The 27,887-nt window shown below is 27.4% G+C and overlaps 2 protein-coding genes across 5 annotated transcripts in view; one reads left to right on the forward strand and one right to left on the reverse strand.

Annotated features, from left to right (window-relative positions):
• LOC107437447 (mitogen-activated protein kinase kinase kinase kinase 5) overlaps positions 1-1,554 on the reverse strand; it is a 71,196-nt gene extending 69,642 nt beyond the window's left edge. For 2 of the 4 annotated variants that reach the window (XM_021147607.3, XM_043045438.2), the window contains exon 1: positions 864-1,554. In XM_021147607.3, coding sequence (XP_021003266.1) covers positions 864-965 — 102 coding nt within the window. In that variant the 5' untranslated portion in view covers positions 966-1,554. The remainder of the gene's footprint in view (positions 1-863) is intronic. The other 2 variants (XM_071187852.1, XM_043045440.2) reach the window with 2 other exon arrangements.
• Positions 1,555-1,594: 40 nt separating this feature from the next.
• LOC107446348 (HTRA2-related serine protease) lies at positions 1,595-26,469 on the forward strand. Its single transcript, XM_071187728.1, has 7 exons — positions 1,595-1,645; positions 6,760-6,917; positions 9,179-9,380; positions 12,410-12,634; positions 16,324-16,435; positions 18,793-18,952; positions 26,090-26,469. The coding sequence occupies exons 1-7, from the start codon at positions 1,595-1,597 to the stop codon at positions 26,259-26,261; spliced, it is 1,080 nt and encodes a 359-aa protein (XP_071043829.1). The 3' UTR covers positions 26,262-26,469.
• Positions 26,470-27,887: the final 1,418 nt, after the last annotated feature.

Consider the following 27,887-nt stretch of genomic DNA (forward strand, 5'->3'; position numbering starts at 1 on the left):
TGTTTCTTACATTTATAAAATACCAATTTGTAATTATAGAAGAAAAAAAAAAATGCATGAAAATTTTTACTTAATGAGATAAAAGTTAGGAGAAACAATTGCAATGCAACTTAAGCATTTTTCCAGCCAAACTTTGTGCTATAAGGTATTAATTCTTAATGAAATGCCCCCAAAAAATTTCTTTTAATTTTTTTAACATTTATACATTATCTCTCACTGTTTATTTATGAAAACAAACTTTGAAATAATCTCTTATATGACATAGCTTTGAATAAGGACTCAACTGAAATAAGCAAAGACATAGTAACACACATTAGAAATGTGTTCTTGATTGATTTTTTAACAGCATATGTATCAAAATTATTTTGCCTATAATTTTTTTCTCATAGCTATAATTATAAAAAAAAGACCCTGGTTGAGCAAACTGGAATTGGCAAGGAACTATAAGCTTTTAGAGACTGATGAAGTATCCAATATTGAAGTTTTCAAAAATGAAAGAGAAAAAAAAATTCAAATCATATTTTTTTGAAAATACAATAATATTTTTGAAGACTATATTTCTAATAACACTTACAATGTCAAATATAAAGATTAAATTCATTGAAAGAAAAAAAAAGTATAATTATACGAGAAACAATACATTAAAAACTATACACAATTCAAAAACTCCAATTGGCATTTTTATGATACTGTCATTGTAAAACTATAAAATTGCATACATACGACAAATCTTAAAACAATTCTTTACAATGAATGATTAAGCAATATTTACGAGTCCTTGATAAATAATATTTATATTAAATTTATTCTCCATGAAGTAAAAAAGCTAATATTAATATGAAGATTTTAATCAATCATATTACCTTATAGACATCACCATAGGTACCATTACCAATGCGTTGAATGAGATCATATTCATCTTGTGGGTTGCGCCTGGATATTTCTAATCCAGTAGCTCCTGCCATCTCGATACACCATCAGAAATTAAATTTTTCTGAATTAGTAGCTCATTATAAAAGAAATAAATTCCAAATTTTAAAAAACTTATTTTTTTTTTAAGTTACTGAAGCTTATTTGATATTATGATGAAAACTGGCTCCAAGAACAAAAGATAACAAAGTATCTCGAATACAGTAGTTGATGAAATCTGAAAACACAAGAATTTAAAAAACACCTTTATTTTTAATTTCTTAGAGAATAAATAGACATGCCAACGAAATTCACAGCATTTTCAAACTGCTTTACATCATCTATTTATTTACATTCGACACGATCATAATACTAATCAAATTGATTTATTGATATCAAATAAAGTGAAGCACATTTAAATTTTGAGTTTAGCTTTGTGCTTTGTTCGCCTAAAACAGGATGTTGAAAAAGAACAAAAACTCAAACACTGTTTTAAACGCGTTGGACGGATTATTCTCTTTGTATTGTTAACAGTTCGTTTGAATAGCAATCAAAATTTTAGTTGTACAGTCCCTCGAAAAAAAATCCAAGTACCGTGACATCTTCAAAAAATTTCACACAGAACGACCTGCTGGTCCAAGGAGTGTTTGATCCTTGGAAAATTCTCACTGCACTCAAATGACCCATGCTTATCCACACGACTCATTGCATCGCATCCGCGGGGGATAAAACAATGGTTTGAAACCCCAAACTGCTGTACCAAAATTTTTTATCCGTTCTCCCAATGAATTTTTCCTATCTCGGCAATACAAGAGTTGTAGTGCCGGGATAGCCTGGTTCGTAGGGCACTGGGCCCATGTCTAAGAGGTCGCGGGTTCGATCCCTGCCGGCCGAAGACTCTCCGTGTAGTAAATGGTGACTGATGCCCTTGGTTCAAAATTACAAGGCTACAGAATTTAACATTAGTAGTCGTAAACCCAAAAATTGGGTCGGCTGTTCAACGACGGTTATAAAAAAATAGAAGTGTTGTAAAATGATAAAGTGTCAGAGTCATTTACAAACAAATATCGTAGTGTCAAACTTGGCAATACAAGTCATAGTGTCATTCTTGGCAATACAAGTGTTGTAAAAAAAATGGGGGAAGGCCTCAAATTACCTAAATAACAATATTTTTTAAAAAAGATTTAAAAATCATTTAGTTTTCCTTTAAGGAGGAAAGGTTGGAAATTGCAATATTTTTACGTCATTGAAAAAACGCTTTTACTGCAAACCTTTTCGTGACAATGAAAATAAAGTTAAAACACAAGGTTGTCCTAAGGTTACTTGCTTTCTGGGAATGAAGTCTTATAAATAATGTCTTGTTTGTTTATAAGATTGTGAACTTTGAAATTCATATTTATGTATGTTATTGAGTAACAGGAAGAATGATTTTAATAATTTGCTTTTATATCTTTTCCATCTTAATTTTTTTTTTAAAAAATACGATTTAACAAAAACTTGTAGACAATTTCAAATGTAGCTCCGCAACATTGCGCAATTTTTTTAATTATTGAACGATTTCTGCTCTAGAATATTATACTAATAATTTTCTCTCTTAATACAAATCTGAGTACCGCGTTATCTTACTTTTTTTTTTTTGTCGAATGCCTGTTTAGGCAGTGAGGGTGCGATTGCTCCTGTTTTTCAGTGGTGCCATCTACGGCCGGGAATTCGACTTCTGCCCCGCCATTCTCACAACCACAACCCGTTTATAGGGCGGGTCACATTAACACACAAAGGGGAAAGGACATAGAACACAGAGAGACAGAAAGAAACATTCATGCCTTGCCCGGGATTCGAACCCGGGACCTTTCTGATGCAAGGACAGTTCCTTGCCCCCTACACGGACCGGTCGGCGCGTTATCTTATGGTTTACTAATAACACTTCCGAGGATGACGTCACAAACCTACTCAGAGGCCTCGATCTTCTCCTTTGTTGTTGCTGTTCCTTTACGTCGCACTAGAGCCCTGACGATGATCCGAACCTTGGCGAACAAAGAACACGGGGCGCGCTCAAAAGAGCAGAAAATCAGGGTCATGAATCGTGGTTGCCGGGAGAAAAGTGTTGCACCAAGCAGACTCCTCAATTCTGCTTTTAACATGTAAAGTCTATGGCGGGCTTGTCATACTTTGAATCGATTTTTCTTGTTCAAGAATCGGAGTGATCAATTAAAAAAAAATACTAATAATTTTTTCAATCTTTCCTATCCACGAAAATGTAGGTTAATTTTTTTAATCTTTATTACTTTTTGTAATATTGCCTTTGAAACACAAGTCACTTTCTACCTTTGAGTAAGGGAGGAAGGCAACTTCCACCCCCAAGTTCACTAATCTTCTCGGTGGGAGGTCTTGCTCCCTTTTGAAAATCTTTTTCTCTCTCTGTCCTTCTGAAGAACTGATATGGGGAACGCTTTAAAAACCGATAGCTTTCTTTTTAGTTATAAGCTTGTAATTTATTATGAAAATTATATTTGCTGATAATTCGTTCATTCTATATACATTTTATTTATTTAGTAGTAATAATTTTCTTGTTTTTATTCATTTTGAGAATGGAATTTATTTTTTAAATACATTATTCCCCTTTTTTTAAACTTTGTTTCTTGTTTTTTAGAGATGTTTCAGAATTAAAAAAATTAGCTGCTGAATAAAGTGAGATTAATTAAAATCGAATAAATGACGTAAAGATCTTCCAATATACTATAAAGCATCACAAAACTGCAGTTTTCCTTTTTTTTAAAAAAAATATATCGTACACTCATTTGTAGGTTTAAAAAAACATTTACATTAAAAAAATTTAAAAGGTTCCAATTTTTTCATTCCGTAAATAGTTTTAATTACTCCAATAGCTGGGATAGTATGTTTTTTCACGGTAAGGAAAAAAAAAAGCTAGTACACAAGACCACGCATCATCCATACATGAACAAGCACTTAACCCTGTTTTTAGGGCTTTAATGTAAATACACAAGAACACTAAAGTATTATGAAATTTTCATTTTAATCAGCAAATGAAGAAAAATATGAAAATACACGCATGTATTGTAAAATTCTTTAAAAAAAAAAGGAAGTAAAAGAACATTAGTGGTCATAATTAATATTCACGAGAGAAAAATACAAACGGTATCAAAATATAATGAATCGATGCTTAGGAACGCAACACTGAAAATATTGAAACCAGTTTGATTGCCAGATGAAATAGAAAGAATGAGAAATGTGATTATTATAAACACCACGAAATTTCATCACGATAAATTAAAAAATAAAAATAAGCTGTAATACTTAGAGTTAAGCTACTCTTTGTTACTTCAGACAGTCAAACTGGTTTTGATGTTTTCAGACCTGATTCCTTAGTTGATTCCCTGATCTGTAGTTCCTAATTAATACACTTTTTAAAACTTTTTTTCGCAATATTCTAAAAATATATATTAAGAGTAGTAATTATGCAATATCTTATGTATTTAATAACGAGAAATTTTTCGAATTCATATTAAAAGTGTATAATGTAATTTTTATTCATAACTTTTTGCTAGAACAAAGTATGTAATCAATGTGTTATTTTAATTTCTCTTCCCTGACCCTCTTTTGCCATTCATGGAGAAGAGTTTTAGTAGAAATTTCTATACTGCAAACTTTAATTAGTGTAATTATAGTTAATTAAAATATAAGAAAACTAACCGTCATTAGCATTACATAAAGAGGAAAAACACGAAAACCTCCCAGGGTTAGCCAGCATGCCATCTATATGAATATATCTCCTAGATAACCATAATTTTCTGTATTTTTGTATTTGATAAAATTTTGTAAAGTAAACTTGTCTCAATCTGTTGTTATGTTGTAAGTTTTAATCAAAACCAATAAATGCCTTTTCTTTCAAAAATTTCGTTATCGTACTTTTTATAAATTAATTTCGATTATTTTGATAAATCTTTATATTAATTACAGTGAGCAGTCTCACAAATCTATGTACTAAAATGTAAAATAACATAGAATTGTTTTATTTTGTTGTTTTTAATGATCCATCGAAATGATCTATTAGAAAAATAAATTTAAACTGTCACTTCAGCTTATTAGTCGAAAATGTTATAATTTATTTTTACGACAGAAATAATGGTATTTTTTTATGAATCCTCAAAACTGAAATGAAAGAGTTACATCAATTTTCTTATAATATTACTTCTACGTTTAGAAAATTATAAAGCTTATCAAAGATAGTTTTTAAGGAATTTCTTAGAAATAAGTTATACTTTTGTAAGTTATTTATTTGTCCTTTTATTTACGACATTTACAAATAAAATGCGTTCATTACCCACTTTTACCATTATTCTTTGTTATTAGGGTTATAATAATTTAATTAAAAATGAAGTTCCTTTATTATATAAAGTAATCACAAGATATTACTTGATAAAAATTATTTGATAAAATATAAATACCTTTTAACAAGCAAAAGCTGATAAATAAAATATATTCACTTTTTAATAAGTTATATTTTCCTTTATTCCTTTAAAATAAACTTCATATAAAACTGCGCTCTCAAAATATGCAGTTTAATAAATTTATACTAAATAACTGCTTTAGATCAATAAGGAATTTCTTTTGTATTATTGTTAAATAATATCTCTGGCGATAAGTTTTTAAAGTAACTATAACTGAGAAGAAATAATGTAAGTAAAAATGATGAATATGAGTTTGTGGGTGAAGTTTTAAATGTATCCGAGCTAAATTATTTGAATAAGTTAAGTGATATAATCGGAAACTAGATCTGTCTTAATATGATTTAAAATTTTGTGATAATTAAATCGAATAATTTTCAATTTTGATGTTTCAATTTGTTTGTGACAAATAACCCCGGTGTTTATTTTTTAAGATCGAATCATAATTCCAGTTCGGAGTTATTTATACAATAATAATTGTAGTTAGCAAAAGTAATAATTAAAATGAAGTGAGTTTTTAGTGAAGGTTAATTTAGTTCATTCAAATTGCGAAATTCAAATATTTAAGTCTAAATCAAATTTACATAGTAAGCAACCATATTTGCTTAAACAATGGATTAAATGTTAACATAGTTTTTTAAAGTGGTAGAATTTAATTAGTTTCAAAACGGTGTAACAATCTTTAAAAAAAATTAATTAAAATTAAAAAAAGATTGTGAAAAATATTTGTATTTGAATTGTAATTGAAAGAAGAAAATTAAATACGTAATAAAAAAATAAAATCTTGAACTCAAGGTTTTACTTTAACATAAAAAGTTTTAAAAATTAGCAAATCAATTTTAAAAAAATTAACAAACTTTATTTGATCTATAGAGAAAATATAAATTTATTTTTAATGTAGTTACTTTATATGAATTACTTTCATATGACTACATAGTAAAATTTTATAAATTTAAATACTCTGGTTATTATTAGTTCTCTAAATAATCAAATCAAAATAATAAACAATTCAAGATATAATTAGAAAAAGTGCATGTTAAATAAAATGATAAAACTATTTTGAAAGTAAATAAAGTCGTTTTAGAGTTAAAAAAAATATTTTTTAAGTTTATCTTAGAAAGAGAAAAAGCATAATATAAGATGAAGAGTGAGTTTCTTCTGATATCTTTTGAAAGCTAGTTGACCCCCGCAGGTTGCAATTCCCCTTCTGTGACCAGTGATTAGTTTCGGGTTACTTAACACACGCACCCCCACAAAAAATGTAGGGGAGAGGAACGGGTTTTGGAGGTGCAATATTTTTCGTCCCTATTCGCCATCACAAATTCGCCACATGCCATCACAATTTTGATCCTCTGCAGAGGGGATGGCACCCAAGCTTCGGTAGCCCGACGACTTGCAGGCGAAGTCTTCTCCTTTGAGCATTTGGCAGAAGTTAAAATCCCTAGGCTACGGAGGTTCTTTTAAGCAGACATTGCAAGAAAGTCGCAGAGTAGAAATAGACAATCTAAAGCGTTTTATTAGCAATATTTTTAATAAAACAAAGTATTTAATTTTGAAATCTGTTTATACTTGCCCAAATGAAGTTCAAATTTCAAATTATTACACCATTACTTACCAGAAGCAAAATTGCATACCCGCTGTTTTTTCAAAATTTTTTTAGACCATATTCCTATAAATCAAATAAATTTCACGACAATAATTCAAAAAGATATGTTTTGTACAGTTCGATAGGATTTTCTGCAGTAGCTTATTTATTTTTTAAGTTGAGGAAAGAAAATAACTTAAGTGTTGAAGGTTGTATGAATCTGATAAATATTTCACCTAGCGTTCAAGCAAAGACCGAGAATAGTCAACATTTGCTTACGAATGACAATAAATTGGCACCTAGAATTATGTTTAATTTTTTAGCTGACGTCGCCGAAAAAACATCGCCTTCTGTAGTATATATTGAAATTCATGCCAGGTAGAGAGCGTGATAAATTCTGATGATTAATTAATTTTGTTAACTGTAGCCTCTATATATTTAAAAATCTATATTTTAAAGGCTAAGATTTGACACCAGGATATTAATATGACATTAAGTTCTGCCTTATCCCCATTACCTGCTCTCTCAGTCTGTTATGAGATTTTTTTTTTTTAAATACTCATGTTTCCAATATTCCATTAAGGTAATCTACTTTTTTAATCCCAGAGTTGTAAATAAAAATATGTAGCTATATGCTGATAATATTATATAATCGGTAACTTGTATGCTGATTGCAAAATTGTGAAAAGAATTCTGCATTTATACCTGCACCAAAATAATGGCCAAGTTTAGCAACTTCCTGGCAGTTACCAGAAACTAAAACATTCTAGAAGGGGACTAACTCAAAAGTTTATAGCTTGTAGCCACTTTTTGGGAAACCACTACGTACATTTTATGTAAACTTATTGCAAGTTTAAAATCTCATTGGTGCAAACAGGTGTCGAGAAGAAAATATCCTTTAAATTATGGAATATTGGTGGTTGATTTTCACAATTCGTTTACTTTTGTGATCTTAACTCCTCTGGCCACATAAACTTAATTAGATTAGGCAACTGGATTAGTTACCAATCGCTTAAAAGGTTATCTTATATACTTTTTTATGAAAAAAACTTATAATTTTTTTGTACCCTTGCTGCTGGAACTGTGTATCTTACAATTAACCCTTATTAAATAAAATAATTAAAAAAGAGTAAATATAGTGTGGCTTTGAGGAGAACTCCTCCAGACTTAAAGTTTGGTGCTGTTTGTTGCTGTGGTAACAAACGAGAGCACATTTCTAATGGGGGTGAAATGGAGGAACGAAGGTACCGGTATTGGTTTACTCACGACCAGCCAGGCTAAGATTAAGACAAAACTATTCACCCCACTCCTATTCAAAGTGACCTTTCCTCGTAACCATAGTACCCGCCACAACGCGAGACTGGTGTTTGGAGGAGTTCTCCTGAAAGCCGCACTATAGTTATTAAGATCTAGTTTTTGAATGGAATTATGTTTAATTAAATTAGTGAATTTCATAATGAGCGCCAAAATTTTTTTTTAATTTGCAACTTCCCAAAATATATTAAAATGTGCTAAAAGTGGATTTAACATGAAGGTTTTGACATTCAACCCTTGTTCTGAGTTAAGTATAGGGACTGTGTATTTGACTAGGCTACCCTCATCTTTTGACTGGTAAAGTCCAAATCTGTGAGAAAAAAAGGTGCATTTATTCAGAGAAAGATCATTTTTGTGTCTGAATTCTGTAACTTGATGATTAGTTTTAATTAATTAATATATTTGTGGTCATTCCTTTGAACCATTAAGATAAGCTTTTAGTTATCATTTTGGCATTGCTTTCGCAAAAGTGTGTAAGTTGCTGTTTTGAATTGAACATTTAATCCAATCGCATTCCAGCATTTATTTAATAAAATATACTCGCTTGTGCAAATAAAACTCTAATAAGGTTCTTGCATAAAGAAAATGGACCCTTGAATTTATATATTTGAGTTTAACTTTTCTTTAGCCGAGATAGTTCTTTGTAGATTTGTTGTGTTAATATTTATTGTCATTTAATTTCATATAAGTAAATATATATATTATCTGTGTAGTATACATTAATAATAATGTAAATATTATAAACAATTATGCATTTACTGTTGCATTTCTATTTATTTCATGTACTTTTTGAGCCACATTTTAATCCACTTTGGAGGTAAAGCAAGATTAACAAGGAAAAACTGAAATTATATTATAAAATATGTTTTACAAATAATTTATTCTTAAATTTTATATTTTTCAGACACCCTATTACGCATAAAAATATTCCTGTATCAAATGGTTCAGGTTTTATTGTGGATTCAAATGGTCTCATTTTAACAAATGCCCATGTGGTTTCACATTATGGTCATGTTGCTGTAAAGCTTTTTGATGGCAAAGAATACAAGGGAACTGTTGAACATATTGATTCTGAAACAGACCTTGCAACTGTACGGATAAATGCTGTAAGTCATTGTAAATATTTATTATGTGTTTCTCATTGTACAGAATTCTATTATCTTTAAAAATTTTTGCTTATTAAGTGTTATTTTACTTTAGGATTTCTTTATTTAGTTAGATGTCACATAATCTATCTCTGAATATTTGAGTTTCCAGAATACCAAGAAGTTCATGATATTATTTAGAATGATTAATGTTGTAGAGAACCTCAAAAGTCATGCTAAATAATCTGTGAAATATTGCCAAAGTTGTGTCTCTGAGTAATATATTTAATTAGTTTTTATTACATATTTTTAGAATTGTGTTTAATAATTCACTATATTTAAATTTTTTTAATATATTATAGTAATTTTAGAAATATGTAGTGATTAATTGTATTTTAAGAAATGATATAACTACTATGATAAGAAAGCAATGAATTTATGTTTTTATTAAAATGTATTATAAAAAAATTAAAAAATAAGAAACTAAAAAAAAGTTGGTGAAAAACTTGATGCATATGATATAAGATGTAAGAAAAAACCTGATAAATAGATCTGCCATTTATACTGCAAAGTTGTTAAATCAAAGTTCAAATCTTATAAAATTTGCTACTTAACACTGAGATATGCAACAAAATTTCAGAATATTTTTTATTTTTTGTATATTGTCACTTGAATTAATTAATTTACCTAATAGGGTTTGGTGTATCTATTGTTTTTTTACATGGTTTTTTCTTCATTAAGCTTACATTCTGTAGTGTATTTGGTGTTATATATATGTGGTGTGAAAACTGAGATTATATTTAATGTAAATTATTGTCAACATGTAATCTAATCAAGAGTTTTCATAACTGTATTACTGGGCTTTTAAAACTTATATTTCCAAGACTATTGAACATAACAATAATGATATGAGACAAACTTTTAAATTTATTTTGTCTAATATGAATCCAAATTCCTGAACTGTTAATATGTTTCTGAAACTTGTGATGAACCAAACACTCACTGTGTGGTTTTGACCAATTGAAAGATGAGATTCTCGGTCATCAAGTGCTGGTTCGGTTACCTGTTTTGCTTTCAACCATTGGGGCTGCAAAACTTTCATTGTTAGAGTAGCAATGCATTGTCCTGATGTGCTGTAGTAGTTTTACAAGCGGTGAAAGGAAATGAACATGCAAATCCCCTCGGTGGTATAAATAATGGATCATTTTAGCATTCCACAGAGATTTTAGATTGGAAATATTTAAGCAGAGAACCTTCTTAAGTTTTTCAAGTCAAACTCTAATTTTTGATTCAAACTTGAAAGCACTGGTTTTCTCTGGTACTAAACTGCTGTGAACCAAGTGATGTTGAAAATTGTAATTGGCCATTGTCTTTCATAATATTCAGTGTGTTTTGCACGGTCAATTTAAGAGTCCTGCAGTGTTATTTTGTGCTAGTATGCTAAGCACTGGATTGGTAAAATCAAGATCTTTTTGTTAATACAAAATATCCAATATTTTCTTTTATGTATTTTGGATATATATTAAGATTTTAATACCAATATTTTTTACCTAAATGAAGAAAAAATATATACATACATTTTTACTGATCCATTTTTAAATGAAATAGTATGCTAAACATTGGATTGGTAAAATCATGATCTTAATGCTAATAAAAAATATCCAATATTTTTTATATATTTTGGATATATATTAAGATTTTAATCACAAATGTTTTTACCTAAACAGAGAAGAAAAGATACATTCATTTTTACTGATGTAAACTATACTATTTTTAAATGTAATAGTTATGAATGAAACTTTGTGTGGTCCTCAGAAATCTAATTGTTGAGTCCTTTATTTGTGGGAACTAGCGGAAAAATAAACATAACGCACAGAGACACAAAAACACTCAGCAAAGAAGCTTGAGGTAGGAGGATTAAGGATTGTAGTTCCTATGTGAAGTGATACTGGCTGGCAAACATGACTGATGAGCTACTGATAGGAGTGAGCAGTCTTCTCTCAGCTATTTAAGCAGCTGATTTCTCTACCGTCGAGGTTGCAGCTTCAGTGAATCTCGTCCCAATATTTTGTTTTCCCAGTGACGCCCACCTTTAGAAAAAAATACTTGCTGTCAACTAGTTTTAAGTTTTTTGTTAATTGTTTTTACTAACCATCTTTTTAAATACTTAACGAATAACCTTTTGCAGTTTTGTTTGTAAGTAAATAGTTAGCTATATTAAAGAAAGATGTTCTAGTTGACAAGTGTTTTTATTGATCTCTTCCAAGCTGCACTTACCAACACTGATTATAAATTATAAGAAAATATATAAAGTTTATTTTTTATTTATTTATTTTTGAAGTAAATAGTGCTTTTTCTTTTTTTTTTTTTTACTCAAAGAAAAGTTTATGTAAATGTGTAATTCTGCCCTGGCCCTATGTCATCGAATAAAATTCATAAATTTTATTTTTCTAATGTGTATCAGTTTATAGTTATTAGAAAATATCTATTATCTACTTTAAATACTTTGAATTTGAGCATAGTATATTTAGAATCATAAAATAATAATAAAAGAACATTATTTACATTGTTTGTTAATGGAAAAACTACATCAGCTTTAAAAACTTCTCAAGATATAATTTTTTGAAAAAAATTGAAAGCAAAACATTTAGTTTTTTTTGTGAAAAGGGGAAAAAAACTCAAATATAAATAAATCTTTTGAGAAAATTTAAAGTAAATGCTCTTAAATTAAGAATTTTAATAAAAAAATCTTTTATGCTTTGATATCATTCAGAGTAAAATTGCAAATAATATAGATTAATTAATATTAGTTTTGAATTATCTAATTGTTTTTAATATGCTTGTATCATTGAAACTCAACTGTTTAAGTCTCTTGTTAATTAACTTATTTTCATAATTTTTTTTTTCTTCACAAGCTAAGTTGCGAAATTTGTTGTGAAAATTAGACTATGGTATCATTACTTTCGTTATTAAAATAATTTTTACTATTTAATTAACTTTTATGTGTCAATACCTTAAATATTGATAGAGTTTTAATTCATTTTTTCTAGAAAGATTTGCCAGTTCTTCCTCTTGGTCAGTCATCTAATATTAGACCTGGAGAATTTGTTATTGCTATGGGAAATCCCTTGACTTTAAGCCACACAATTACTGCTGGTGTTATAAGTTCTGCTAACAGGCAAGGGAAGGATTTAGGACTCCATAAAAAATCTGACTACATTCAGACTGATGCTGCTGTAAACGTGGGTAATTCTGGTGGTCCACTAGTAAATCTGGTAAGAAAACAACAGAAAGTTCAATAATTATATATTGTTTTATATGTCTTGTTAATGACATGCAGATGGACTACAGTTTAAAAAAAATGTTTGTCTTAGTTTTCAGTAACTATGTGCTATCTTTAATCTGCTATTAATACAATATTAATAAAAATTTAAAATATTCAGAAATTTTTCAAAGTCTTTTCTAGATGTAACCACATTTTTGTTACTCTAAAATTAGTTTTAAGTTGTGGTGATATTAACCATCCTTTCTCAGCTATGTTGTCAACACTTTTCAATGTCTTTTTATGTAAGAGTATGTTACTAGAATTACTTAAAAGAAAAATATCTGTTGTAATTTTTAATTGTGCTATGATTGTGGTAAATTTGTTAAAGTCTAATTCAAATAACTTGTGTCATTCAAGGTTTCTGTGGGATTTTTTTTAATTTTAAGCTTTCTTTCAGTTAAAAATTTCTTTTTCCTAATTTATCTAAAGTAAAGTAAAATATTTTAATCAGAAATCAATTATGCTAATGTTCATTGTCATTCATGCTATCATATGTACATAAAATGGACCTTCCTGAATAACTTTTGATTTAGTGATCAGATCTTTATGTTCTAAGACTCAATCTTAATGTTTCAAAGGGGTGACTTGAAATATGCTAATTAATTAGTGCAGATGAAAGTTTAAGTTACAAAATCAAATGCAAAAATGTACTTTCTCTAAGTAACTTTCCTTGATGGATTTGGAATTCTGACCCACAAAATATAGGGGATGGTCGCAATCTGTGAAACATTATTCCCTTAATGCTAATTTTACTTTTGCATATTTTACCATATCTCCTGCTTTTTTTAAGTGAATTGAAAAAATTTTTTGCACCAAACTATAAAGTTAATTTATTCAAAGATAATTCCATGCAACAAATAACTTTTAGTAAATATTTATTATTCTTTATTATTTTATTTAATAACAGTAAAAGAAATTTTGAATTTTAAGGTTTAAAATTTTTTACATCATTTTAAAGAATATAATTTTTTTATGGCAAAATACAAAATTTGAGTGAAATCGATCAAATAGTTCTTGGGAAATTAAATTTCAAAAGTATGACGTTTTTTACAATATGTATTTCGTATCTCAAAAAATCAAATTTAAATATACATTTTTTTAGAAATTCAATATCTCAGGAACTATTGGATCAATTTCGCTCAAATTTTGTTTTTGCCATGTAAAATTACATTCTTTAAAATGATGTAAAAAGTTATAAACCTTACAATTCAAAATTTTTTAGACTATTATTAAATAAAATTAGAAATATTTACTAAAAGTTATTTTTCGAATGGAATTATCTTTGGATAAATGAGTTTTATAGTTATCTGTGCAAAAATTTTTCTATTCACATAAAAAGTTCTCGAGACATGGTGGAATACGCAAAAAGTAATAATTTTAAAGAACGTTATTTTACATGGCAAAATGCAAAATTTGAGCAAAATCGGTCGGATAGTTTCTGAGAAATTGAATTTCAAATATCTGACTTTTTTGAAACTCAATTTCTTGGTAACTTTTCAACCAATTTTGCTCAAATTTTGTATTTTGTAATGTAATTGTTTGTAATGAGGGATTTGGATTTCTGACGCTCAAATTATAGGGGTTAGCTGCAATCTGGAAGTTTGGTCTCAATAGTTTGCTCAGGAGAGCGCTCTAAAGTTTGGACACTTTAATGTTAATTTTACTCTTTGCTTATTTCACCATATCTCGAGAACTTTTTAAGCAAACTGAAAAATTTTTGCACACAATTATAAAATTTGTTTATCCAAGGATAATTTCATGCAAATAATTTTTTTTTTTTATTAAATATTTTTTTTTATTATTTTATTTAAAAACGGTTGAAATAATGTTGAATTGTAAGGTATACAAATTTGTACATTACTTTAAAGAATATAATTTTGCCCAGTGTCTTACTGTGAAAAATTATATTCTTTAAAATGATGCAAAAATTGTGTACCTTACAATTCAAAATTTCTTCGTCCATTATTAAATAAAATAATAAAAAATAATAAATATTTACTAAAAGTTAATTTTTGCTAGGAATTATCTTTGGATAAACAACTTTCATAATTGTTTGTAAAAATGTTTTAATTCGCTTAGAAAGTTCTTGGAATCAAGCTAAATAAGCAAAAAACAAAATTAACATTGAAGGGTCCAAACTTTGGAGTTCTCTCCTGACAAACCTATTGGGACCATATTTCCCAGATTTTGGCTATCCCTTATATTTTGGGGGGTCAGATATCAGAAACCATTGGAAAGAAAGGTATGTTTATTCTGAGAAAGTACGTTTTTATGTCTGACTTTGGAACTTAAAATATTGTCTGCACTTATTAATTAGCTTATTTCAGGTCACCCACCTGAGCAATTAAGATTGAGTCTTAGAATGTGAAGATCCGATTATTAGATCAAAAGTTATTCAGTGTGGTTTTTAATTTCATTTTGTTAACTTAATTTTTTTTAATACTCAACTATGCATTATTGCTTTAATAGGGGGATTAATTTTTTAATTATTTCCATTTAACTTTATACACGTTATTTCAATGTCTACAGGAAAAATTTAATGTTACAGAGTTGCTATAATTCTCTGCAAATTATGATTCCCCCATCATGTCTCATTTTGGGACGCATAATCTATGCAATTTTCAACTCCTACATTGAGCGAATTTTATATAACTCATCCCTATTCATATACTCATGATTTAAACATCACATATTGTGATGCCCATTCATGCTAATTATAAATCAAACATCACTATTTGTTTTTCACGCCATTAATAAAACAAATAATGTTATTCATACCCACATGATTTAAAATATCACGATTGGTACAGTACAGAACCCGTTATCCGGAAATCAGAAAACCGGAAAACCAAAAAACCGGAACGAAATTTGGTAAATTTTCCCCGCCATTTTTAAAAAAAAAAATTTTTTTCCTCGTAAAATTTTAGGATTTTTCTTTTTTGAAAGATGTTTACCTTACCATCATTTTGGAAATAATCATTAGTGTATTACTTCATATTTTTTTCTTCTTTTTAAGATTATTTCCAAATATTTTTCGTTTTTTTAGTTGCTTTTAACAATAAAAAAACTGCTTTTTGTAGCGATTCAGAAAACCGGAAAAATCAGTTATCCGGAATAGCGATGGTCCCGATCGTTCCGGATAATCGGTTCCCTACTGTATTTGTACTATTTCAAAATCAAGTATCATAAATTTTTTTCATATGTTTTAAAATCAAATGTTGCAATTCGTATTCTCTTTCTCGTGATTTTAAAATGAAAAATCACGATTTATTTTCACCCATTTTTAAACCAAACATTATTTTGGCTATTATTTTTTTTATATTTAAGGCTACTAAAAGAACTATTTTCAAGAAAATTTTTAGTTTAAACCCTGATATAGAATTACATATAGATTAAAATGTAAGGCAAATTGCAAATTATGTTTACATTAAAAAAAATTAAAATTATTTTTTTAAAAGTAGCAGACTGTTTTAGCTAAAGTTAAAACCCAGAGTGTGCAGCCTATGTTCTAGAATAACTTCTGTTCTGCTTGGTGTGATAATCTTTGAGAATTATTAAAGAGGAAAAATGAAATTTATTATCTTTACTGTATTGTAAACATTTTTTATCTTCTTTACATAAAATATTATTCCATTTTAGGATGGAGAGGCTATAGGAATTAATACAATGAAGGTTACTGAAGGTATATCATTTGCTATTCCCTCTGATCGTGCTGTTGAATTTTTAAAGCGAATTGAAACGAAAGGTGAAGGTAGATAAGAAGTTAATGTTCAAATTATGCATGAATTGTTCATACACTTTTTTCAATTTAGTATTTTATTCAACACTTTTGAAACTATGTTAAAAGTTATGATCAATAGAATTTAAGGATTTTTATTTCTCTATTAATTCTATTCAAATGACCAGAACATTTTCAGAAGCAAACTTGTTAGAAAAGAAATAAATTTGGCTTATGGATTGTAATGAAATGTTGACTACTCAGCAGCCACCCATATTAAAGCACCAAACTCGCTTTCAGGGCTCTTATCTTTTAACAGTCATGGTACATAATTTTTACCCCAGTCTGACAATGTGAAAAGTGCTTAAGCTGGTACACTTTTCTCTAAACATCTGGATCACAACTTATGAGGTGACTGTGATTCACAACAGATTTAATGTTCAACTTAATATGTGTGCATAGCGGTTTCTTAGTCAGCTCTCTACCTATGGAGTTATGCCTTAATGGACTTAATTGAATTTGATTCATTAATTTAATTTAATTGAATTTGATTCATATCTGTGCTTGCCAGCCAGTTTTGCCTTATTTTGGACAAATGAATTAAAATTATTATTAAGGTAGCTAAATAGAAAACCATTGCACTTGAGGAAATAATATTTATTGTGCGCAAAAAAATAATTTAATAATAATCATTGTGCATGAGAAAATTTTATTTTAGTAATAATCATTGTGCATGAGAAAGTTAATGTTAGAAACTAAGAAAAATAAGATGTTTTCTCATTGGAATTTTTAAGTAAAATTTTTATAAAAGACCCTAAATATTTATTGCTTTTGATTTTTAAAACTGTTCACATGGAGGTTTTAATAACTGGCAAATATTTCTTTTCTCAATGATTAAAAAAGTATTGCAAAAATCTAAAATCTTTGCCCATAAATATAATGAATAAAATCACGTAAATTTAGGCTTCTGTTACAATAGTAAGTCATTAATGTAATTTTATTGAACTTTGCATTACTTATAAATTTAATAAGTTTTTTAAACAAATTAAACTTAAAAAATTTAGAGCTGTAATATTTAAATATCAAATTAAATTAACAGAAAATGCAATAAATTTAAGTTGCGTTTAAAAAATACTTGATCACTTGAGTATTAGAGAAAATAAAAAAATAAAATTGTTAGTGCATGTAGCAAATCAGATAAAAAGAAGCAGTTATTGTTAGATACAAATAGATTTTTTTATTTTATTACATTAAAATTTTAATTCAGCTTTAAAATGTTATTTTTAGTGGTAATTTTTTTTCTGGCTAAGTTTTTACTAAAAAATTGAAACTTTTTTTTACTAAATGTATTAACCCCCGTAGCAAACCTGTGCTTGTAATGTAATTGTAAATTTCTAAAAGGGCTTATCTTAGACTTTTCATTCAAAATGGCCTTTTTTTAAAAATTGATTATATATATATATATATATCAACCAATATTCTACAAGCAAGATGGGCTCCTATCTGATTTCACTGATAGTGTTGTCCCCAAACATTATTACTATTGAAGCATTTCCATGCTTCTTTCCTAAACTGCTGATTAGTGGTTTAAAAACAATGATTGAACTGACATCATATCAAAGATTAAAACGTGGGTAGAATCGTGACAGTTTTCTATAATTTAGGGGTGATTTTGATTCTACTATTCAAGTGATTATATTTAGTTCCACGACAGACAAGTGTATTATTTTTTTTTTAAAAAATAAAGTGGAAGCTATAATTGAAATATTTTGTTAGCTATAAATATAAATTAGCTGCCACTTTTAAATTTTTTTATTGGATGCAACAACTACTGCATAAATGAATGATGTGCAAAAGTTTAAGCAATTTATACTAAGGGAAAACTTAACTATGTAACTAGTAACAGCAGGCAATATCACAGCTTTAATTAGCTGAGGGAGTTTTTACAAGTCACTAATATTCACAACATATTTTGTTCTCACAAAATGTAGTATTCCCAGAGTTGAAACAAAATTTACTGTTAAGAGCATCTTGGGTTGTAAGGCAATCAAGGGGTCTTCATTTGCAGTGCAAAAAGAAACTTTTCTTTATTTCAAATATGTATTATTTAAATTTATAATTATAACTTTTTGGCTAATCTATTTTATTAATCTATGCTTTTATTTTATTTCCTCTATACAGATTTGATCTTTATTTTATTCAACTGTTTTAAGTATCTGTTATAAAGCATCAATAATTTTTAAATTTATTTTGTTTGTTTTACATGTTTGCATGTTAAAACGAAAAAGCTGCTGAAAAATCAAGGCAGATTAAATTCTGAAACCATGTATGTATTTTTGAATAGCTGAAATATACTTTTGAAATAACTAACTTAATTTTGTTGTTTATAGGTAAAAAAATAGAACTCAATAAAAAGAAATATCTTGGTATAACAATGTTAACTCTGTCTCCTACTATAATACAAGAGCTTAGAGAAAGAAGCCCTGATTTTCCTAATGTCTCTAATGGTATAATGGTTTGGAGAGTTATGATTGATTCTCCAGCCTACACGTAAGTAATTTTATTTTTTAAAAGTTTTTAAATTTGTGTAATATTTCAGTGCTTTTTGTATATCAAACTAAAAAATTTTAAACTTTTTCTATACATATTTTTAATACAAATTTCTTTTCTATGTCATAAGACAAAAACACTATTTTTAAAGAAGGGCCAGATAATTACAAATGTTCATGATTTACTTTTATATTGTCCAGTGAAATTGTTAACTAACAGATAATTGAGCTTCTCTTAATGTCTTGGCAAAATGTCCACAACATGAAATATCTTTCAATGTGTAAAAGATATTGCAAGAAGACTTTAAAAGTCTGACCTTGTCAGTTCATACATTCTGCTCTTTGTAAAACAATTTAAATGGCTTTGAAGGAATTAATGCAACTTTCTTGGAGAAACCTTTGTATTTCTATAGAAGGTAGAACGGGAAGAACGTTGATAAATTTTCTTAATAAAATTTAGAAGAAAATTTTTTTTTTTAATAAAAATGTTATGTTTGATTTGGTCTGAAACTATGGTTGCACTTTTGCAATCAGTTAATTTTTTTCTTGTTATTTTCCTTAATTTTAAAGAGAGCTAAGATTGCTTATAAAACTACTTTTTTGTTATGAATGCCTTTATGCTTATTATTAGACGAATTAGTTAAGCTAAAATTAAAATATTGATAATTAGCTTGTATATTAGATATACTATTATGAAAATCAGAATTTATTGTCTACTCATTGCTTGTGATCATATATATATATATATATATTTTTTTTTTTATAGTGGTGGGTCTTTTACACGGTTTGTCTTTTTGATATCTTAAAGCAGGGATATTTCTTGTTAACCTAATAAAAATATTTTTTCTTTCTTTGTCCTGATTTTTAGATTTTTGTCCTTATGATCCTGATTTTTATGTGTGTTCAGATCATCCCATTTTCTATGAATGCTACAGATTTTAAAATAGAATTAGTGAAAATATTTGTATATTCGATTAAAATTTTTTATTTTATTTTAATGAATAAAGTTGTAAAAATTTCAAAATTTGATCAAAATCTCAAAATTTTTTCAATTAAATATATACATAGTTCAGGCATATAGCATTACCCACAAGATTAACTGTATCAAACTTTTAAAAATATTATTTTATGTGAGAAAGAAACTGAATTAATAATTTTACATTATCATATTTTTATTTTGATGAATTCTGGGGTCATTTGCAGCAAATATCGTAACAAATTTTGTAAGGTAGAGTTTTGGAATTTCACAATTATTGATTATTCTCTTTTAATTGATTTTGAAATTGATTGATACCAATTGATCATACAGTGAACATATTAAAAAAGTTTTAAATATTGAATTGAGGGATCATCCACTAAATTACATTTGTACAAAAATGTAAGTAGCATATTAACTGTTTTTTCCTTTTGAGAATATTGAAACTTTATTTTAAAATTATTTGAATTCTTTAAAATTTTCTTGAACTCCATTACAGATTTTAATTAAATATTGTATGAGGGAATATTAACTGAATGATACTGGTTATTTTTTGATGCAACTATACAATAAAAATTTTTATTTATTAATCTCAAATTATTGCAAGTTGTTCAGTGTTCCGTTAATAAAATTAAGCAGCAAACTTAAAACTCTCTGTTGAAAAGAAAGTAATTCTGATATTAAAAATTGATAAAATTTGCCTTTGTTATTATTCAAATAGAGCAAATTACTATTTTTAGTTTGTCATTTACTCTTTATAAAAGTATGGTACCAATCCAACATCTTGAATTTTTTTAAAAAAATGTTTTGATTTTTTTTCTTTGGCACATACAAGGCCTGCTTTATGTGGATTTTTTTCTGCTTCTTAATGTGTCAAGTGTTTATTTATACCTTGTATGTTTTTTTTTGTTATTTCAGAAAATTTAGAAACTTGTAACTTTTTATAATGGAAATATATTAATGATATACAATTTTTATTTTGTTAATACGATTAGTCACTTTTATGAACTGAACACAATTTTAATAAAATTTTTTTTCTTCGGTTTCATAACTTTTTAATGCACAAGAATTTCAAATATCTTTGAATACTTACTATTAGTGATTCATGTTTAACATATGTTTCTGATAAAAAAGTTATGATTTCTAGCTTTTGTCTGTTTTGTTTCTAGAGCTAAATTACTAAATATCAAAAAAGTCTTAATGTAATTATTTTCATTTTACAATTAGAACTATCATGTTTTTAATTCAACTATTTACTTAGCTCACGTGAATAAAATTTTCAGATTAAAATTTTCCTTGTAAAAAAAACCCCTCAGTTTTTCTTCAACAGAAAGTTGAACAAAATACTGAAAAATCAATACCTTTTACCTAGCTTATAGTAAAAGCTAAACTATCTTGAATTTAGTTTATCTGAACTTTTGAAAAATATCATTAAAATAATTTTTTTTGTATTTTTCTTTTTTTTAAAAAGATTAATCTAACTTTTTTAACAAAAAAATCATCAATTTTATTTAGTTTAACAAGAAATCAATTTCTTCGACCTCAAAAATTCTTAATCTTTTAAGAAAAATAGTTTACTATTGTCAGACGTATCAGGATTGATAACATTTGACTGATTTTGATGAATATAAAAATATTGTGACTGTTCTTTGCTATTTGTTGTTACAGTCTGCAAGGAAATTTAAAAAACTGTTGATTGCTATTGATGTCAAATGTATGATTGATGTCAGATGTAATATGATTTATAATGTCAGACTAAGTTTGATCAGTATGAAAACAATGTGACATATTGCTCTTTGCTGTGACGGACTGCAAAGAAATTTAAAAAAATACAAAAAAACTTGTATGTTTTTTGAAATTATTTTAATTGTGATTGGAATAGAATTTTTTGCAATGCTCTTTCTGATCTTAATTTCCTTATATATGCTCTATCTTTCTTTTGGTTGATTCACAATTACTTCTAAACATGTTGATATTATATTATTTGCTTAAAATCAATATCAATTAAATGTTTAATTAGATTTTTTTAACAATCATAAAATTAGGATATTTAGTAGACTTATGTTATTATTATCAGAGCAAACTATAAGGGACAGTCAAATTGAAATGAACACCTACCATAAAACACATTCCTAGATTAAGTTGATAACATTGTTATTGCAAATCAATAGTGCTATGTGTTGGGTAGCAGAAATGCATAGTGCACAGGTCTATGCAGTTGCTTTTTTATTGCTCTTCAGCGTAAAATGTGTTTCTTCATTCAGTATTAAAAATGGAGGCAAGCAAAATGGTGTAGTTCAGTTCTTGGTAGCAGAAAATGCCAGAACACCTACAATTTATCATAACATGTCTGGATTGTATACTGTAGTAACACTTATTTTGAGATGCATATTTATAAAGTTGACATAAGCATTAAATGTAGAAGTAAATTTCACTGTCACTTAATGATATATAATTATTATGTCAGGCAAAGTAGGATTTGTTTTAAGTGTCTGTGTCTTAAAAATGATATTAAACATCCAGAAAACCGCAATTATAATGCCATTCGGTTTATTTGAATTCAACTACATGAGTTTTGGTTTAAAAAATGTAGCACAAACTATGCAAATACGTCTGGATAGAATTTTGGAAGTTTTAGGATACTTTATATATAGATGACATTTTGGTAGATTCCACTTCTATCGAAGAACATCTAGTGCACCTTCAAGAAGTTTTTTAACGAAAGTATAACTTAACTATCAACTTACTTAAATGTATTAGCATTTCAGAAAAATAAAGTTTTTGGGACACTCAGTTCACGTTTTAGGGCACTCAATTTTAGGAAGTAATTAATGAAATGGATTAGTGGTCTGCCCTATGAACACCACAGAATCATAGAGGAAGAAATCCGTGATCAGGTTGTTAATAACCATGGCTCCGTGCATATCATAGTCAAAGATCACCTTCAGTTTTGAAAAGTTTGCACTTAGTTATTTCTTCATCAAATGGCAGAAGAAAAAAATAATTGTCAGAATGACTGACTGCATGTCTGAGTCATTTTGTGTGATACAGACTACAATGATTTGGCTGAAAATACTTCAGTATTCATTGTAACACTCAGATCTTTCTTCTTGCATATTTTCCCTTTGACAACCAAAGACATTTAGGATTTGTTAGTGACATACCTCTTTTAACATGACTAGAATTATTTGTCATGTGGAGACGCTTATTATGAGATGCTTATTTTTAAAGTTAACATAGGCATAAAAGAAGTAAATTTGATTAGAAACTAATGATATATAATAATTATATTGTTTGAAGTAGGTTTGGTTTTTAATGTCCATGTCTCATAAATATCTTAGTATATTTGTAAATCAAATTTATGTTTGAATTTATTCTGTTATCTCATTATTTAATTGTTGTGACAATTAACTCCGACGACAAACTGGTGACTCGGACCTGATACGAACATGCAGCCTTCAGATGAAACTTTCTTTTTAATTAAACTCAAGCAACATATACAGCTACTGAAACCAATTTAAACATCAAACCATTCTGCTAAATCTATGTTTGCCTTTCAAGATTAAAACAGGTTCTTACATATTTCTCAGAGTGATTTCTGTAAAATCTTACCTAACAGCTCTATATATTGGTCCTCACAAAGTTGTTCAATGCAAGGACAAAACATTTGACATTCTGGTGAAAGATAAGCAAGTTAAGGTCATCATTGTTTGAGTAAAGCTAGTATATATCTTAGAAGAGAATTTAAGAAATTCTTTCACATAAGTTCAAACTGACATCATTAGTCATTACGCCATCAGAACAAGATTCAAGAGACATGCCAAAGTTGAAAGAGATTTGATTCATTGTCTAATTCTATTCTTTTTCTCCAGTAAAAACTAGATCTGAAAAATGCGTGCAATTTCCTGTTAAATACAAACATTATATAAATTATTTATTTTTTTGGAAAGGGGATAATGTGACACTTATTTATTTTTAAGGTTAATGTAAGCATAAAATGTAGAAGTAAATTTTACTAGCAACTAATGATATATAATAATTGTATCGTTCAAAGTTGACTTGGTTTTTTAATGTCTGTCTCTTAAATATCATCTTATTAGTATCTTTGTTCATAAAATGTATCTAGTTTTTATTTTTGCTACTGTTTTATTTTATTGTTACGACACTTAAAATGCGCGATAGTCTTTTCTCAGAGTGGGATAAATTTATTTACATTGTTGGAAATTACTTTAAAATAAAACAAATTCCATCATCTTTTTATATCGGGTGCTCTATTTTCTTTTGACTACCCATTTGTTAGCAATAATTTTATTCACACATCTTTTGCCATTCTAAAGATTGTCTTCATTTAATTGTAAAAAATTGAACTTCATTCAAATATTAGCCATTGCATAATTTTAAACTTTTTAAGGGATCCTTCTTTTTTTTATTTTTCATTCAATAAACTCATAATGTTCATAAAAACCCAAATTTTGTTTTGAAATTTTATGTTTTCCTTTCACTAGTTTAGAAAATTTATACCATAATCAACAATTTAGCTTTCTGAATTATTTCAATTGTTTAATAATTTAAGAGTCAATCTCCTCATTTATAATTTTGCTATCACTGTGTATTTTATCTATAAATTTGAATCTATTTTTAATTTTTCAGTTGTGCAATTCTTGAATTGTATTAAAAAACCAGCAATTGTAATGTTTTAAAATGTAAAACAAATGGGTAGTCAGTCTATTTATTTTAATTTTAACCACATAAATGAGCTTAGATTTTTTTTAGTTTTAATTCTATGATCTTGCTTACTTCCTTGTAATGGGTTAAGAATTTTCTCATTTAAGTTATTTCCTCTCTACTGCTTGATTTCTTCTTATTTGTATGTAGACAATTGTAAACAATTGATAGTTTTTCTCAAGTTGAAACTTTGTATATTTTATTACTAAGCCATAGATTTAAATATAATTTTGCATAATTGATATTTAATTGTTAAAACAAAATTTCTTTGGAAGAATTTTTATAAATATTTGTTCAAGCTGTGTTGAAAGTAACTATTCATATTAACAAATATTTTTTGTTTATCAATGTAATTCTATCTGCTCAATAATTAACTATTATTTAATATTGTTTTGTTCATTTCATTTCTTTAATGCTGATTTTGAAATATGTTTGAATTTATTTAGAAATGAATTTTCTTATTTATAGTCCATTTATTACTAGACCTTTTAGCTTAATGCTTATTTGTTTTATAATAGGCATGTATGTTTAATAACATGTTATATTCGAAATGTAATTAGTTATTGAGATTATTTATACAGTTACATTATAATATATATTAGAGGTCTGAAGATGTCATTTAATTTACCCATATATCTATCTTTAATTATTCTAATTATTATTTTTTAATTATTACTTAAAAATATATTATATACTTATGTATGGAACACCTGGCTTAATTCGTATGGACCGTTTTAAAATGACTCTAGAAATAAAGTAACTATTCTTGGTTCTCGTCACCAAAAAAGTGTGAAAGTGGTATTCCTCTTGCTAGATTTTAAAATCAGTCATAAAAACTGATATAAAACTCAAAACTGATACTGATACAAGGGGAGACTTTTTGAGATTTTAAATATTGAGGGGATAATATAACCACTATCTCTCGTGCCAGCAATAAATATATAAATCAAATAAACAGTGTCATTATTTTTTCATGACTACTTATTAATTAGAGTGCAAAACTTTCCAAAGGTAAACCATACCTGATCTATATTAAAATGTCATATTTTTATGCTTATTACCTTTTAATAAATTATGAATTAAAAGGTTTTGTAATTAAATGTATGACCTAAATTTGTAACTTTTTTTAAAGTTTATACCCTAAAATTTTAGAAATATTGAGTCCTAAGCATTTTTTAGGACCTTACCATTATATTTCTTTACAAAACAAGAGTAGGCAAATGTCTGCACCAAGTTTTACTGTTTTTCCATTAAATTGGAAAAAGTATTAGTTTTGTTTTTTTGACACAACAGGGCTGAAAGAAATCCCACCAAACTTTTAAGTGGTGTCTTTTTTTTCTTTTGACCATTTTCTACTTTATCAGTTTTAAAACTTCTCTGTAAAAATTATTATTGTCCATCTGTTCACTAATGCATATATGTATATATTACTTTCAGTTGTGGAATTCGACATGGTGATATTATTACTGCTATAAATGGAAAAGAAATCAACTCTGCATCTGATGTGTATAAACTGCTACAAAGTGAAAATGTGTTGAAAATTCACATATTTAGGAACAGGAGAGAATTTGAAGTCACCGTAGAACTACTTGATCCAGTGCTTATTTAAAGTGCAAAATATTTTGCTATTGGTCATATTTATTTTCTCAATGTTCATTGTTTGATATTATGAAAGTTATAGACATGCAAATGTTTTTATATTTTATATGAAATGGATTTAAACTGAAAAAGAAAACATTTGCCACTGATATTAGATTTTTCTTAATGAACATTTTTTTAAAAGTAAAATAGTCCATTAAAAGCTTTACTATTTGAAATGTGTGTGAATTACTCAATTCCAGATTTTGGAGCATCAAAAAGTTTAGTTTTTTATACATTATTATTTCTTGGAAAAAGTATAGTGCTTTAATAAAAGTATAAAATTTATCAGAAGATAGAATATAGTTTGTAGTTTTAATGTGAAATAGTTTTTGAAATAAATAAACATATAACTAACAGTAGGAAACATTTAAAATAAATTATAATCCTAATTCGATAAATAGCAGTTAAAAATGTTTTATTCACTCTAAGTGAATAAAAAGACCTTAATTACACTGTGCTTTCAGTATGATTGAAGAAATTGGATTGATATTCAGCTTCTTAATTATTCACACGTTCAATAATTGTCATAATGAACTCAATTTTATTACCAATAAAGGGGATTTTTTCTGATGAAAAAAACTGGCATTTCATTAAAAAAGATAGCTCATGTACAAACTTATTAACTGTTTAAAATATGAAATAGTTAATATGAAGAAATAGCAATTTGTCACAGATGATGAGCATGAAAGATGATTCGAGTGCACAGAATTGCTTTATATTGTATAGAGATAAGGATTACTTTAATGCAACAGAAATCAGATATTTTTAATTTAACTACTGCTGCCATTCATCCAGGATTTTTATCACTTTCTCCCATGCTTTTTACTGTATTGAAAAAAAATTTTCTGTCATTTCTATGAAATTCTTTAAAAATCTAAATGTACAACAGTTTTGTATACAAAAATTTGAGCATTGTTATAATATTTTTATAAAAATTGAAGTATAAATGATCATTTTGAGAAATAATATTCACCAACATTTTGACATATATTTTTAAAATTAATTATGTGCACTAATGAGAAAATTGAAAATTTACCGTACTTTTCTGCCAAAATAAAACTAGAGTATTAATATATTCCAGTGATCCAGTCTTATGACTCTATTGTAAAATTAAAAAAGTCAATAATTCAATAATACCTATTTTACCTCTTAATTAAAGGTAAAATTACCTTACGTGCATTTTCTGTGTTGATTCTTCTAGTTAGACTGGAGGAAGCCACGCCGCTTTTCTTTCGATTCAAAAAATCGCTTCTCTTGAAAAAAAGATGTAATTATTAAAAATAAACAAAGTCTGTCATTGAAGGAATTAACTCCTGTCCATTTTTTGAAAACATTCAAACAAAATTAGCGATTAAGCGACACATTAATATTTTGAAAAAGGAACGCACATTTTAACCTCTTAACTCGGAGGCAATAATTTAACTTCTGCTTACTTACAAACTGCAGTTTTCCAGTTATGGTTAAATTTTAAAGTCAGATAGTTCCTCAGAATTTCTCAACATCTATAATGACAAAAAATTTAGATATTACATTTTATGTTAGTTTCTAATGCATACATAATTGATAATCATATTTATTGTTCTGATCTTGAAAA

This window comes from Parasteatoda tepidariorum, chromosome X1 (genome assembly GCF_043381705.1).
Source record: "Parasteatoda tepidariorum isolate YZ-2023 chromosome X1, CAS_Ptep_4.0, whole genome shotgun sequence".
Lineage (NCBI taxonomy): Eukaryota > Metazoa > Arthropoda > Arachnida > Araneae > Theridiidae > Parasteatoda > Parasteatoda tepidariorum.

What these genes read in the sequence shown, in the direction of transcription:
- LOC107446348 (XM_071187728.1), top strand. Translation starts at nt 1,595, where the DNA reads ATGCTTATCCACACGACTCATTGCATCGCATCCGCGGGGGATAAAACA. An exon ending in CCGCGGGGGATAAAACAATG is followed by an intron (nt 1,646 to 6,759) that starts GTTTGAAACCCC and finishes AAGCTTCGGTAG; the next exon opens with CCCGACGACTTGCAGGCGAA. An exon ending in ATTGATTCTCCAGCCTACAC is followed by an intron (nt 18,953 to 26,089) that starts GTAAGTAATTTT and finishes TATTACTTTCAG; the next exon opens with TTGTGGAATTCGACATGGTG.